This window comes from Mycteria americana, chromosome 8 (genome assembly GCF_035582795.1).
Source record: "Mycteria americana isolate JAX WOST 10 ecotype Jacksonville Zoo and Gardens chromosome 8, USCA_MyAme_1.0, whole genome shotgun sequence".
Lineage (NCBI taxonomy): Eukaryota > Metazoa > Chordata > Aves > Ciconiiformes > Ciconiidae > Mycteria > Mycteria americana.
Window position 1 is genome coordinate 18,828,019 of NC_134372.1, and position 14,277 is coordinate 18,842,295.

The 14,277-nt window shown below is 35.8% G+C and overlaps 2 protein-coding genes across 3 annotated transcripts in view; both read left to right on the forward strand.

The window, feature by feature from the left end:
• Window positions 1-14,277, forward strand: part of SPDL1 (spindle apparatus coiled-coil protein 1) — a 367,882-nt gene that overhangs the window by 173,564 nt on the left and 180,041 nt on the right. The gene's annotated exons all lie outside the window — the stretch shown is intronic.
• DOCK2 (dedicator of cytokinesis 2) overlaps window positions 1-14,277 on the forward strand; it is a 221,710-nt gene that overhangs the window by 129,725 nt on the left and 77,708 nt on the right. Inside the window, exons 28-29 of the mRNA XM_075511018.1 lie at window positions 4,744-4,842; window positions 6,585-6,679. Coding sequence (XP_075367133.1) covers window positions 4,744-4,842; window positions 6,585-6,679 — 194 coding nt within the window. The remainder of the gene's footprint in view (window positions 1-4,743; window positions 4,843-6,584; window positions 6,680-14,277) is intronic.

Genomic DNA, 14,277 nt, shown 5'->3' on the forward strand with positions numbered 1-14,277 from the left:
ATCTGTTATGGTAAATTAATTATTAGTAAGATGCACTTATTGGCAAGCCACAACAGGTCTGTGTGGATTAGGAGCTATTTCCCATTTCAGACATACTCTGCATCTGATGAATACTCCAGGTTGTTGCATAGCAGTCTATTCTAGTGTTTACATTTTTGCACTTTTACAGCTAGAAAGAGTACAGTTTAGAACAGCCCATGCATTGGCTGTGACATCTATTTCTGGAGCAGAAACAGAACTACATTAGCAGGTCACTTCAAATTCTGCTTATTTTTTAATTTCATAGTGCTGCTGTTTAGTGTTTGCATAATATGATAATTTTAGTGTGGTTTTCTGAAGGAACCGCGACTTTGAACCACTGTAGTTCTTCATGGCGTCACTAAGCATCTTCCATACTTTTCTAGTAATTATGTTGCTCTTTAGCTCGTGACACTAAGCAGGTGTGATGACTCAATGATTAAAAACAGTATATTGGGACGCCTTCTCAATTATGTCCTTGTGCTACAACATAAATACTGATGATTTTAAACGTTAGATTGGAAAAGTTGATTGGTTAGTTCTTCTTTAATTACATTAAAGATAATGCATTTATCACTTTTCCTCCAGAAAGAGTTTTGCACTTGTTGCTGAACAAAACAAGGAACTGTTTGGCCTGTAGAAATTCTTGGTCACCCTTTCTATGTGCACCATTTTTACGGTTACTGTACTAACACACGATGAGTTTTGAAACTTCTGGCTTAACCTGAAAGGGAGTTCAGAATTAAATCTAATCTATTTAGTATGGTCGCTTCATACACCACAAAAATATTGGCTCTTCTGGATAAGATTCTTTGCCCAATACAGAAAACTGTGCATTAATCAAATGTAAACCATCATTAGTGAATATAGGGTTACAGATTGTGAGGATGGCGGTATGTAAAGGAGTCCTCTTACCTTACCTTAATTGTGAGGGTATGTAAAATGAGCATTTAAAATATCCAGTATTCTGCTAAAAAGGGGATATAAAAATAACTACATCATCTTTGGCCTTTAGAAGTATTTGAATTATTAGGCATTATTCACGTTTCTGTTTTGTCTGCTTTTTAATGATGTACATGTGGCTATATATTTACACTCGGGCTCTATGTTGGTGAAGCGGTCTATTAAAGAGGATAAATGTTACTTAAGTGCCTACATGAAATAAATATCCTCCTTAGTCCTTCCAGAAGTACACCTGCATGAAGATTACCCACCCTACAGCCACTGAGATACTTCTACTAGATTAGAATCAAAGTGTAGCTTCATTCTACGTTATTTCTGTTGCTGTTTGTTTCTCCAGTGCATTTGCTTTATTTATTCTTGTGCTGCTAGTATTATTTGAAGTTACTACGGCAACCTGTCACCATCTGCTATTATAAAGTATGCAGGGATTTAGTTGCTAGGTGTTGAAGTTTGTCATCTTACTCATATGACCCTAATGCTTTTCAGACGTTGCTTTTCCTGTACGTGTTGCATCCACAGTGAATATGCATTTTAACAACAGTGGAAAAGATTCCACATTCTTTCCCCTTGACCTTAGAAAGCCCTGTTTGTTTTATAGAATACATCTATGATCCCTTTTGATGTACTTTGTATATACTCAACCAAAACAGCATTTCTTTTAACCTTAGCCACTATTTTGCAGTGTTTATACTAAAGCCAGCCAGCATTATAGTTCATTTAAATTTGATATTAATTATGCTTTTTTAAAGTGGACAGGGAGTTTGAACATTTCCTGAGACATTTTCTCCTCTGTCTCATTTTCATTTGACTACCTCTTTACTCGTGTTCCTGCTCCTGATAGAAGTGCAATGTTCATACTATTGATTTCCTTCTTTCTTGAAAGGCTGTCAGCCACTTGGTTACTTAAAAAATTATAATTCAGTGCTGTTTCTGTTCCAGGTTATTTTACATTTAAATGGAAATGAATGTTTTTAAGTTGGGAAAACATACATTTTAGTAGATCTCTTCATAGTAGTGCAGTGTATTCAGAGTTATTTCTGTTAATTTTTCTATTAGTATTCTCTCATCAGTCAAGTGTTTACTTTGATACATTTATTTTGTATACATTTGACCTAGTTCTAATCAACCTTTTCTGCTGTAATTCACAGGATAAATCCTAACAAGTCTAAGCACAGCTGAAATGACTTGTTAGGATTCTATCTGAAGAACTTCACCTTCTCTGCCACAACCTTTTTTATACTATTCAATCCCTACATACAATGCTTGACTTAATGAAATAAAGTTTTGAATCATAAGCATTAGACTGTTATGTTTGTCGGCGGTGCTTGATTCTGAATTTCTTCTGTCCATCTAGTAAGCAAGCAGTCTGCATTCAAAGTGTAATAGACCATTCTTGTGTAGAACTTTACTGTATTTTCAAGCAGTTCATGCTCTTTGCACATTCTAGTAAGAGGTAAACAGCATAGGAGAATTTAAGTAAATACATAGACATATTTGCAGATTTGATCACAGATTTTTATAGTCCTGTATTACACTTAAATTCTACCAATGAGAATGGAGATGCTGAGAGTGCATGGCTACTTCAAAGATCCGAGGCTGCATCTGAGAAGTGAATCTTTATTGCTGGTGTTTAGGGATTAGGAGGGAGGGGCAAGCTTTTAACCTATAAAGAAGCTAGCAGTTAATTTCTAATAGTTGAGATCACTGGCAAGAAAATTATTAAAGATAAAACACTGTGTATTTTCCTGTGTTACAGTTACATGGAAATTATGGAGGAAGTTTTTGTAGCAAACCAGCTTTACTGTCACCTTCTTTTTTATGTGTCATTCAGTCCCATCGATGTGAATTTGACAGGTTTGGTGTGAGGTACTAACCAGCAATATGTGATCTTTGCTTATGGCTCTTTTCAGTAATCAAAGCATATCATCTGTTAATTTTAAAATCACCATACACAGTTACTAAGAATAGGCAGTCATGCTGTACCGTAATCACAGATATAGCTAGACACATTTTAGAAGTTGGTTTCAACAAAAGAAATAACCTTCTTAAAGTCTTTATGCCTTTAAGCAACATAATACATCTATTCAATGCTTGTGAAGAAAGGCTGCTTATTTCAAGAAGTGATTATTTAACATGAGTATAGAAAGGCATTCTATGGCAAATGTTTCACTACTAAAAATACAAGCTGTTTTTCATGTACAATTCTCTAACTTCTGTCAGGAATTTTTTTTTTCAAAATCAAGACATCAGAAGAAAAACCCCACACAATTTCATTACTGAATCCTTTGCGATTCATTATTACTTTCAGCTATACATTTAACATCACAGAAAAGATTTGTCTGATCCATAACTGTAAAAGTGAACTACTACAGCAGGAAAACCAGCATTTCTTTTTAGAAGAGCATCAATACCCGACAACACACAATTCCTTACCTGCAGAAAATGTGTCTTCTTAGTCTTAATAAGTAGGCAAGGCTCTCACTAGCACTAATGTTACTCCAAAAGAAGGTATAATAAGTCCTTTATATTGTAATTTTCACTATTTATCTGCAAGAAGTGTTCTGGGTCTGCTCACGTAGGAATAAATAAATAAATAAAAAAAAGGCAGTACAAACTGAACAGCAGCTAACATATGAAAGTAAAAGACCTCTAGTGGCCATAACCTGAAGTTAAAGAAGGCTTCCCTTCTCTAAGTGGTAGACAAAATGGTTGGGTACGGCAAACTGCAGCTGATACTTTGGTAATGTGTGCCGTTGTTGCCTTTCTGATGTAACAGAAGTATAAAGTGAGTCGGAGTTAAACAGAGAATCTGATCAGTAACAGGCGGAAATTAAATTCTGGTCAGAGGAGCTGGGGAGTCCCTTTTATCAATTCTAAACCAGTATGGTCAAAAGATCCAAGTAAATCTAGAAAATTATTTGCATGCTCATCTACTTCATAATCTCTTATTTTAATAAAATCAAAGCATTTAAAACAGGTTCACTTTTAAAACAATAATTAAACATTTTATATAAGCAAATTATAAGGCATCAATAAGGAGGATTCTTTACTGTCCTAAAGGAAAACTGCAAATTATTAAGCTCACTGTTATTGCCTGAGAGATAAATGTCTTTGTGACTTCAGTAAATTACAGTGAAAACCTAGGATTATAAATAATTTTATATCTTTCAGCATTTCTGCTTTAGGAATTGAGAAAAATAAAATATTTCCTTTTGAGGAAGTTTGAAAAGTTTTGAGAGATGAAAGTAATCATATTCTATAGAAGTTTTATGGAGTTCTGTAATAGCTACTTAAATGCCTGTAGAATGTAAAAAATATCCTTTCTTGCAATATTTCTTCTTGTGAATAGCCTGTGTTTCTAGAATGATTAGAAAATTTTGATGCTAATATATTTTCTTCCTATGAATTCCTAATGGAAGAATCCTGGGCAACATCACATGCCTTTTAGGAGTCTTAAGGTAATATTGAGTTGTATTTTATATATAAAGTTTTCTTGTCACAATGTGTGTTTCCATGCAGCGTTTCATAAATAATGCAGCTTTCTCACCAGAGCCTACCCCTTGTCAGGGTAGCTTTTGAATTATCCTTTTCGAGTTCTTAGTATGTTTCTTTCACCTGGGCTTGCAAAAGCTTGAATATTATTTTATTTTTACATACATAAAAGGATTTATTAGGCTTTTAGACTAGTTCAACTTTAGAAAGAATACAATCCAATATCTTAAGTAATTCACATGTGTTGATTTCTGTCTGGTTTTCTTTCAGAGTCATTTTGTGGCGTGCATGACAGCGATCTTAAACCAGATGAACAACCAGCATTATTCAGTTTACATTGAAACTTTTCAGACAAGTTCAGAACTAGTGGTGAGTACAAAATAGTCATGGAGGCGAGAAATAATTCTAAGTATTTTATTGCCTATGAAAAGTCAATAGTATTGTTTTGGAGTATCTTGTCTGATTCTTCCTAGAATGAAGTCTGTTTCTGTATGTTGTCTGCCTCTACGTCATTGTGTTGCTTCCCTCTTCTAATGGTGACCTTGGACAATACTGTAATCAGAAATTTGGAAAGATATAAACATCGCCGTTGTTGACCCTAGCACCTAGGTGGCAATATTAAGAATGAGTAATGGGATCATTGTATTATACTGTTCTGGTGAGGGGAAAAAAACCCACAACAAAACAACAAAATCAACCCTCAAGTAATTGAACCCTCCCTCCACACTTTGCACATGGTGATCCGTTCCCACTTTTCATTTTCACTATTGAGTCTACTCCTGATCCAGATAATGTTGTATGCTAAATGCAGTAAATGCCTTACTATTGCAACGCATTGTTTTATGCCAGTTTTTTCTGGCATAATTTAACGATACTTGGGATATATTCTGGTTTGTAACAGTGGTCACTATGTTCTAGAAGGTTTCAGGAGTTCTATGTCTGTCCTTTTATACTCCTAACATAACTCTGAAATAAGTCTGGATATTGGCAAAGGTTTTGATTACACCATCTACAGTTTGTCCATGGACGTAATATTTTCAGTTGGCAAGATTTGTCCATTTTGCTTTTTTTCTTACAGTCAGAGTCATGCCGTAACTGAAATGCTAATGGATCAAATCTTGGGTAGCTTTTGCTTTTGCAATTCTTCATGTGCTTTAGTTTACTTGAAAATGTAACGGTATTTTAACATAATTTCAGCTTCCAAGCAGATTGGGTACGTGGTCCTAGAAGTTTTAGTAATCTTTAAACTACTTCAACAGTTCTGCAGAGGAAAAAAATTTTAAAAAGACATCGATATATTCAATGGGTTTTGCTGTTTGTAATGGCATTGGTTTGTTGTCTTCTCATGTTTTTCCATAGCATAAGAATATGTCAGTGAAGGTGGCAAAGATTTGTTTTCAAATAATGCTGTTGAGAGTTATTGTTCACTTGGTTCTCTGTAAGTAATATGACAAGAAAGAGTACAAACTTCACGGAGAGTTGCTTGTGAGGTTTTGGTAATAGATTATGATATTTCAGCTTGCTAGTCTCATGGACTTCTAGGTGACTTGCTTAGAAGTTCAAGGGTAAAACCATATATATGTGCAATACATAAAATAGACCTGAAATGATTATGTTCATTTTATTTAAGTTCATTATACAGTGATCTCTAAATACTTCCAGGAAAAGAATTGGTGTTTGTTTTGTTTGAAAACTTTCTGTTAGTGCCTTCAATTTTTAATTTAGAATATTGAATTTGGACTAAATGGACTAAATAAAAAATCCTATATTTTTCAAAACTATTAGTTCTTTATGCATAGTGAGACTGTTTTGCTAATCAATAAAAAATTCAGCAGGTTTACTCCAAAGTACTATAACTTTTTCTTTCCATTCATTTATGTCTTATCTTTTCTTAAGAGCCTAATGTAATGACTTTTAGCTTTGATTTGGAATCTGACTGCTGTTTTACAGGACTTCAGTTCCAATCTTGGGCTTATTTATATCATCAGGAATTTTTCCATTGACTTCACTGGGAGCAAAGTGGAGCCCTCCATCTTAGTTCTTTAATCACAGCAGGAATACTTAAACTTTGTGTTGCACAGTCACAGACTTATTGCATTTTGTTGTTCTAGGACTTCTTGATGGAAACATTCATAATGTTCAAAGACCTCATTGGAAAGAATGTTTACCCTGCAGACTGGATGGCAATGAGCATGGTGCAGAACAGGTAAAATGGGGCTGGAGGATCAGTGCTCATATTCCATATGCTTGTGAAAAGTGAACTCATTTTGTATCTTACAAAAAGTTTTGCTGTGCAGTCTAAGATGATTATATCATTGATTATGATAAAGATTATTATAACGATTATATCATTCCAGTTTGGTGAATGCCAAGAAAGTCATAATCTGAAATAATTTACTGACAATACATTAAATAGCTAGCTGCCTGTGCTTTAGGGTCACTTACAATGGAAAGGGGAAAAAAAATGTATTTAACAGTAAAGTGGAAGTACATAGTTGGTCTCCATGTTGACAGTCAACAGAAGTCAAACTGTAAAAGGCCTGTTGAATCTTAAATGTACAATTTCTGCACAGCGTTAGAATGTCCTCACTAATTCGTCAACAAGTTCATTGTGATACAAGAGTTATAAAACATAGTTTTCTTTCTGAAATGATATGGTTGCTTGGATTGCTAAAAGGTCTGATGATAAAGACCAAATCTTTGAGCGCAACTCACTATTTGTAGGAGGAGGTTGGATCCACAGTGCTTACTGTAGCTCATATCATTGAGGAAAGGTATTGCTATACTATAGATCATTTGGGGTTTCATCATGATTGATTACTTCAGACTCAGGTATATTGCCTCTGTAGATCAAGATGGCATCTAAGCAAAAGTCTGTATAGTCAAATTTATCATGCTCCCTATTGTTTGTTTTATGAGAGCTTGCTATTAATAAGAAACCTTTGAGTACTCTTATTATAAAATTGACTGAAGGAAATGTCTTCTGGACATAAACTGTGCAGATTGTACATCTTTACCCACAGCTATAATCTGTCTGTTTTGGTGTCACAGTAAATGGTGGTGAGATAAACAAAGTATTGCTTCATCTCTGTTAAGTCACAGGACCACTGTTGTCTTGGTGTTAGGATTGCAAGTAGTGTAAGTGAAATTTCACATCATACAGGTTTTGCTGCCACATGAGCTCTTTTCAATTTATCATTTCCATATCATGTGATACTGAATTGGAAAGAAAAGAGAAGTGATCTTTGTGCACCTCCACCATTGATAATGGGTTTAGTCAGCTGGCTTGGGCAGCGTATCACAGATGGATTCCTTCAGAGTATCTTTGAAATATTGCTTGTTTGAAGAGGAAGGAAATGTTCTTCCCTTGAGGTGTGAGTTTTGTTGTTTATTATGGGGATCAGTTAGAAATGAATGTTTTTGGCAACAAGGAAAGGCCAGTATATAGGGTACAGGATGGGCTATGTGAGGATTTAGTTCCTAATAATTGTTCCTGGCCATTCCGAGGTACTGACTTTCTTCTTTTTGTGTGTCTAGTCTATAACAGAGGAAAGCAAGGGAGAGCTTGACTGAGAATGCAAAGTAAAACACATGGCTGCTCTAGACAAAATTAGTTGGTTCGATTTCTTTATTTGTGGAACTTGTAGGTGAGGAAGAGTTTCCTCAAAATTTGAACACGTAGTTTTAAAAGCATCTGCATATGTAGAAGAAATTGAACAAAAAAGTAGCTGTGAGCATGTGACCACCTTACCTTGTGGATTTTTTTAAATTTGCTGGATTTCCTCTTCTTCATACTTCATGGAAATCACAGCTAAAACTCTCACTGAAAGGGACCTGGATTTGGGGAAAAAATTTCATTTTGTTTACATTTTTTTATTTATTTGGGTGTTACCTTCAGGGCTGAACTTATTCTTGCTTCTTGTTCTCAAAGAAACACTTGGAGTTGATATGCTGGATTGTATTATGAAGTGAATGTGCTTTCTTTTTTTTTTGAGCAAGACTTCTGTTGGTGAGGTGATTTTGATCACCTGTACTATCATTATTTTAGTTTTGTAGAAATGGTAATAACATTGAGTTTTCTAGAAGTCACAGAGAGACTAGTCTAAGAATTAAGTCTCAAAGATGCATAGGTTCCAATTAACTTAAAGTCCACAGCTGTTGTTTATTTGAAATGTCACGGTAATGTAATTTTACTCTTCCAGTTTTATAATACTGAAAAGGAGAGACCAGAGGATACTTAATAAAGTTGATAATCTCCTGGGAGTGTTTGGTCTTGAGAAAAAGATTTGCTAAGAAAATTTACAATATTATGACATCAAATGTTGATATTTGATACACTTTCATCTAGGATTTAAATGGAATTATGTTAAACGAAAAGGTTTTCTTTTATGTGTTCCGTGATTCAAAGCGAGGATTACTGTTCTAGTGGGTAGTGATGATGGCAGTGAGGGCTCAGGTGCCTAAACCTCACTTTCTGTCACTCATGTACATTAACATTCCTGCAGAGAGATCGCTAACACCTCTTCGGAGGTGGGCAGATACATATATGCTGGTGAATGTGTTCATTCCAGGTAAGATTTTGTAAATTATAGTAGTTTCATCCCACTTGTTTCTCTGCCTGAGCCAGCCTTTGGCCTATAAAGGTAAAATCTAATTCAGTGCACATTCTTATGTTGCTGCTGTGGCAATTTGAAATTATTTTTAATATAGCAAGGATTACTGTTAAAGTAATCCTTGTACAAGTATTAGCTTAGTACTAGTATTAGCTTAGTACTAAAGTAACCTAACAGTCTTCTAATGTATGTAAGCATATCAAACCTTTCGTATGTAAAACTGTTTCTCTTATCTCAAAAGTGCTGTTAACATCTGCATTATTCACAAGTATAGGATTTTTTTTATTCTATGGGGGTGGGGAAAGTGTCAGTCCTTGTTCAAAGAATATGTTTTTGGGCCTTGGCCGTTCACCTGGTGGTATCTATATTGCCTCAGTTACTGACAATAGAAATTCATTTGTGGTACTATACATTTGTTGATAATGCCTCCTAATGACTCTGAACTTTGTGGGACAATTTGGTCCAGGCAGGCTTTGTTGCTCTAAACCTTATCCTGTATTGGACAAGTCAAATGAAAATATTTAAAGAAAAAGTCAGGAAAAAAAAAAGTTTAGAAGCTATTTAACAGTGCTTCTATAAACACATTGCTTACCTAAATTGATTTAGCACTATTTATACTCTTTGATTATGTTGCTGTTCCCAAGATGACATAAGGAAATGAGTTATTGATCTTACTTTCATGTCTTAATTTTATGTTATATCAACAACTAGGAGGGGGGATTTTTGTTATCAGTCTTTATAGGAATTTGGTTTGGCGTTTTTTTGTTTGTTTGGGGTTTTTTTGAGGGGGTGGATGTTCTATGAAATAAATTGAAGAATAATTTAGATTTCTAGATTTGCCTTATTAACATGCTTTACTCCAAAACAGAGAAGTAGCAAAGAAAAAGTTACAAGGGGTCAGGCTGCGGTCTTTTATAATAACAATGAGAGAAAAAAAAAAAAAAAATGAAACCCCACAAAAATTGTTAGCACAGATAAGGTTTTGCATTCTTAATTCACCCATTCTGAGTAGGAGGCAACATTCAGGCCTTTTTAAGCCCTGAAGGACATATTTTACCTTAAGATTCTTGCCTTTCTGAATTTGCAAAAATATTAGTTACAGGCTGTAAGGCATGACTATTGTGTAACCTAGCTAATGGCAGAATGTAGTTGGCACTTCTTCCCTACAGGCATTCAACAAAGCCTGACAGTCTCCCCCAGATGCTCTCTTCTATTTTGTACCTAGCAGGGTGTCCCGGTTTCAGGTGGGATAGAGTTAATTTTCTTCCTAGTAGCTGGTATAGTGCTGTGTTTTGGATTTAGGATGAGAATAATGTTGATAACAGACTGATGTTTTAGCTGTTGCTGAGCAGTGCTTACAATAAGTCAAGGACTTTTCAGCTTCTCATAGTGCCCTGCCAGTGAGGAGGTTGGAGATGCACAAGAAGTTGGAAGGGGACTCAGCCAGGACAGCTGACCCAAACTGGCCAAAGGGATATTCCATACCATATGACGTCAAGCTAAACAAAAACTGGGGGGAGTTGGCCAGAGGGGTGGTGCTGCTGCTCAGGAACTGGCTGGGCATCGGTCAGGGGGTAGTGAGCAATTGCATTGTGCATCACTTGTTTTGTATATTCTTTTATCAGCAGCTGGGATCCCTTTCTAGGGAAGGGGGCATTGACAAAGCAATTAGAAAAGGGGCACAAGCCCTCAGCCTCTGGAGGTGACTCCTGTCAGGCCTGGTTTAACCTGGCAGGCAGCTAAACAGCACACAGCTGTTCACTCACATACACACACACACACACACTGTGGGATGGGGCAGAGAGTCAGAAAAAAGGTAAAACTCATGGGTTGAGATAAAGACAATTTACTAGGACAGAAGAGGACAAAACAAGTGATGCACAACACAATTGCCATGTCCCCTCCCAGCTTCTTGTGCACCTCCAGCCTCCTTGCTGGCAGGGCAGTATGACAAGCTGAAAAGTCCTTGACTTAGTCTAAGCACTACACAGTAACAACTAAAACATCAGTGTGTTATCAACATTATTCTCATCCTAAATCCAAAACACAGCACTATATTAGCTACTAGGAAGAAAATTATCTCTATCCAGCCAAAACCAGGATGCAGGGAAAGTGGGCATTGGAAGAATTTTGCTGAAGGATATACTGCAGTACGGAAACATAAAATCAGAGTACATTTACTTAGAGGCAGAGGAAATGGAAGAGCTTAACTAGTACTGCAAGTTTGGTCCTGTTTGTGGGTAAACGGTATTCCTAATGAGCAGGACACTCTAATTACTCTTATACATATATAAAGACAGTGCATGCATGATATCAGGGATATTTCCACTAAATGTTAGAAGTTTGGCATAGATAAAGGGAAAAGAATGAGACAGTGACTTCTTCTAAGGTTCTGGGGAACTTTAAATTTTTTTTTAATTAGAGAGAAGGGGAGAGAGAGAGCTCATGCACCATCTAGGAAGGGAGACACCTCTGTCCAAAGGAAGGGAGAATGGACACATTCATGTCCAGGAGAAACTGTGCCAGGAGAGTTGAAAGAATGGGACTAGAAGCTTAATTGACTAAAGTCAATTAAGTCAAGCTTTGCCTGTGTCAGGATAGAATGATTTAACTCAAATTACTTTAAATCACTATTATAAATAACATGCTGTTTGCTCTCAAAGCATGTTCTGATTCCCAAAGCCCATTTGAAGGAGGCAGAGGCTATGTGTACTAGTCTCACTGGACTGGGAGTATTCTATTAGCAACTGAGAATTAAACAGTGGAATGAACTACTTTTTTTTTTTTTCCTGTTTTTTTCCCTTCTACTATTAACAGCAAGATGAGAAGAACGCTTTTTTGTGGCATGCTAGATGGGGCAGAATACTTTGGGAAATAGTAAAACCCTCATTGAGGTCATGAGGATATAATATCTGGGTTATTTTTGTGATCCTCCATGGTAGATTTAATTAACTTTTGTTCTAATGAAGGTTGCTTACTGCACACTTCTTACTAGTTGCTACTGCTTGTACGTGCACTTTATTCCACTTATGGTACTTAGGCTGTTGGCCATTAGCTTATTAAAAGCAGTAATTCCTAGGTACATGGCATTTGTGGGGAAATGCTTTGCTGGTTTAGGTAATACCAGGTAGTCTGCTTATCTCTCAGCTGTTTGTAATTTTAATTTAGAGGCACATAATTCCTCCCAGGAAATTCCTGTTCCTCATTGTCAATATGAAGTGCATAGGGAGTCAGATTCGCTGGATAAAAGAAATGGTTAGGGGGGTTAGCAACTAAATGGAAGTATTCACATCCCTTCTTTCTGTTCCTCTGGGCTTTGAAGTGGTAATTGCTCAGATGGAGTTTGAAAATACTTGATCTTAACACAATTAGTACCTGGAATTAGTTTTGGTTGGTGTCCAGTCTAAAGTGGCTTAGTAAGCAATTTCATTGCTTTTGTGTCCATTTCAGTTGTTTTTTGAACCTTGTTGAAATTATATTTAGGTATTTAAAAATAAAAAGAAACAGTTTTTCACCAGTACGTTTCAAGGTGTGATCCTATTTGCTGAAAAAGTCATGTGAGATAACACTGTAGGGTATTTTCTAACACCAGTAGTTAGGCTTTTTCTAAAATATGTTTTCATTATCTGTATATCTAAGTGTTTTCAGACATCTGTCAGAGTTAAGTGTTCCCCAGCCCTTTTTAAGTCTAACTTGAAAGGTTTAGCGCTGCAGGTATTTGGCAAAACAGCTGGAAATGTTGCCAATTTTCTTTCATTATACATACTAAAAATAGCTGCTTATTTGCTGATGAACTGCTTTGTAACACCCTCAAGATCTGGTTCTCATGTAGCTCACATGTTGTAGCAGCATTATTTAATTCAGCAAAATCTCATTGTGGCTTCAAATCAGTGCCACCTGCATCCCCAAGTACCTCACCATTTCTCAGACTGCCAGGAACTGTAGATTCTGTTGGTATCATTAGGTCCTGGCCAACCAGCAAAATGAAGCTGAATAAGTTCCTATTCATCACCTAGCAGGGGACTGTAGGGATTTCTTTTTAAGAAAGGGACAGTAGGGATTCCAGACCTGGATTTTTTCATAGACCATCTGTGAATGGCTTTGTAAACACATATGCATGTTTCTGAACAGCTCTACCTTTGAATAGAAAAAGTCTTTCCACAAGAAAAAGATGCTTATAGTATTGTCCAGTGAAACTCGACAAAATGTTGCTTTGTGCATTATGAGGAGATGGCATTTTTAAAGTTGTAGTCTCAATCTTTAAGTAACAAGCATGCATGACAAATTCAGTGGCTGTTGGACTGCTTTTTCATTTAAATTTTCTGAAGAGAAAACCTGAACAGCTGGTAGTCACAATTTAAGCGTTTTATTCAAGAATGGTATTTATAATAGTTTGGGAGAGAAGGGAAACTGAACACAGTTGGCAGAAAGTAGGGAAATACATCTTTTTCAAGCAAGAAGCTTAAGTATTTATGGGAGAGATGCTTCAAATTGTATTGCTACTACCAACTCACTAGATTTCATAGAATCATAGAATATCTCGAGTTGGAAGGGAGAAAAACCCAAAATTAATTTAAATATTAGAACTTCTTCTCAAGCTTCCATCTATCTGTTGGTGGAAATGGAAGCTTGTCGTATTTTCATGTTTTAGAAATATTTGATGCTCTGGTATATGTATTGATGTCAGTGGGTATTGTGACTATTCACAGACACTAATGGATCTGACTATACACAAGGTACACAAATTCAGTTGATAAGAGTACGTGTTATCCTTTACTCCAGCTAGTGCTGTAATAGTGTTCAATTTATAACAATTGTGATGAAATTTTAAAATCAAGAATACGATTTTAATTATGAAAATAGGAAAAAAAAATCCTCCTTAATTTTAAGTCTTTGATTATTAATATGAAGTGGTTCTGCTCTCATAGGAAACGTAGAAAACTCAGATTTATTCTATCCAGCTATGCTTTAACATTTTGCGTAAAACATTGCCTGGGTCATTATTTGTCTTGTAGAGAATAAAAAGGGGCATTTATTTCTTTATTCCTAAGAAGAAAAAAAATACAAGTAGTTTAGGTAATTTTAACTCTTCTTTTTCAAAGATGTATTGGGAGTTAAGTTTCATTTATGTAACTAAGGTTGAATGACAGTGTTGCAGTTTATTTTGCGCAAATAAGGCAGAATTTAGAAG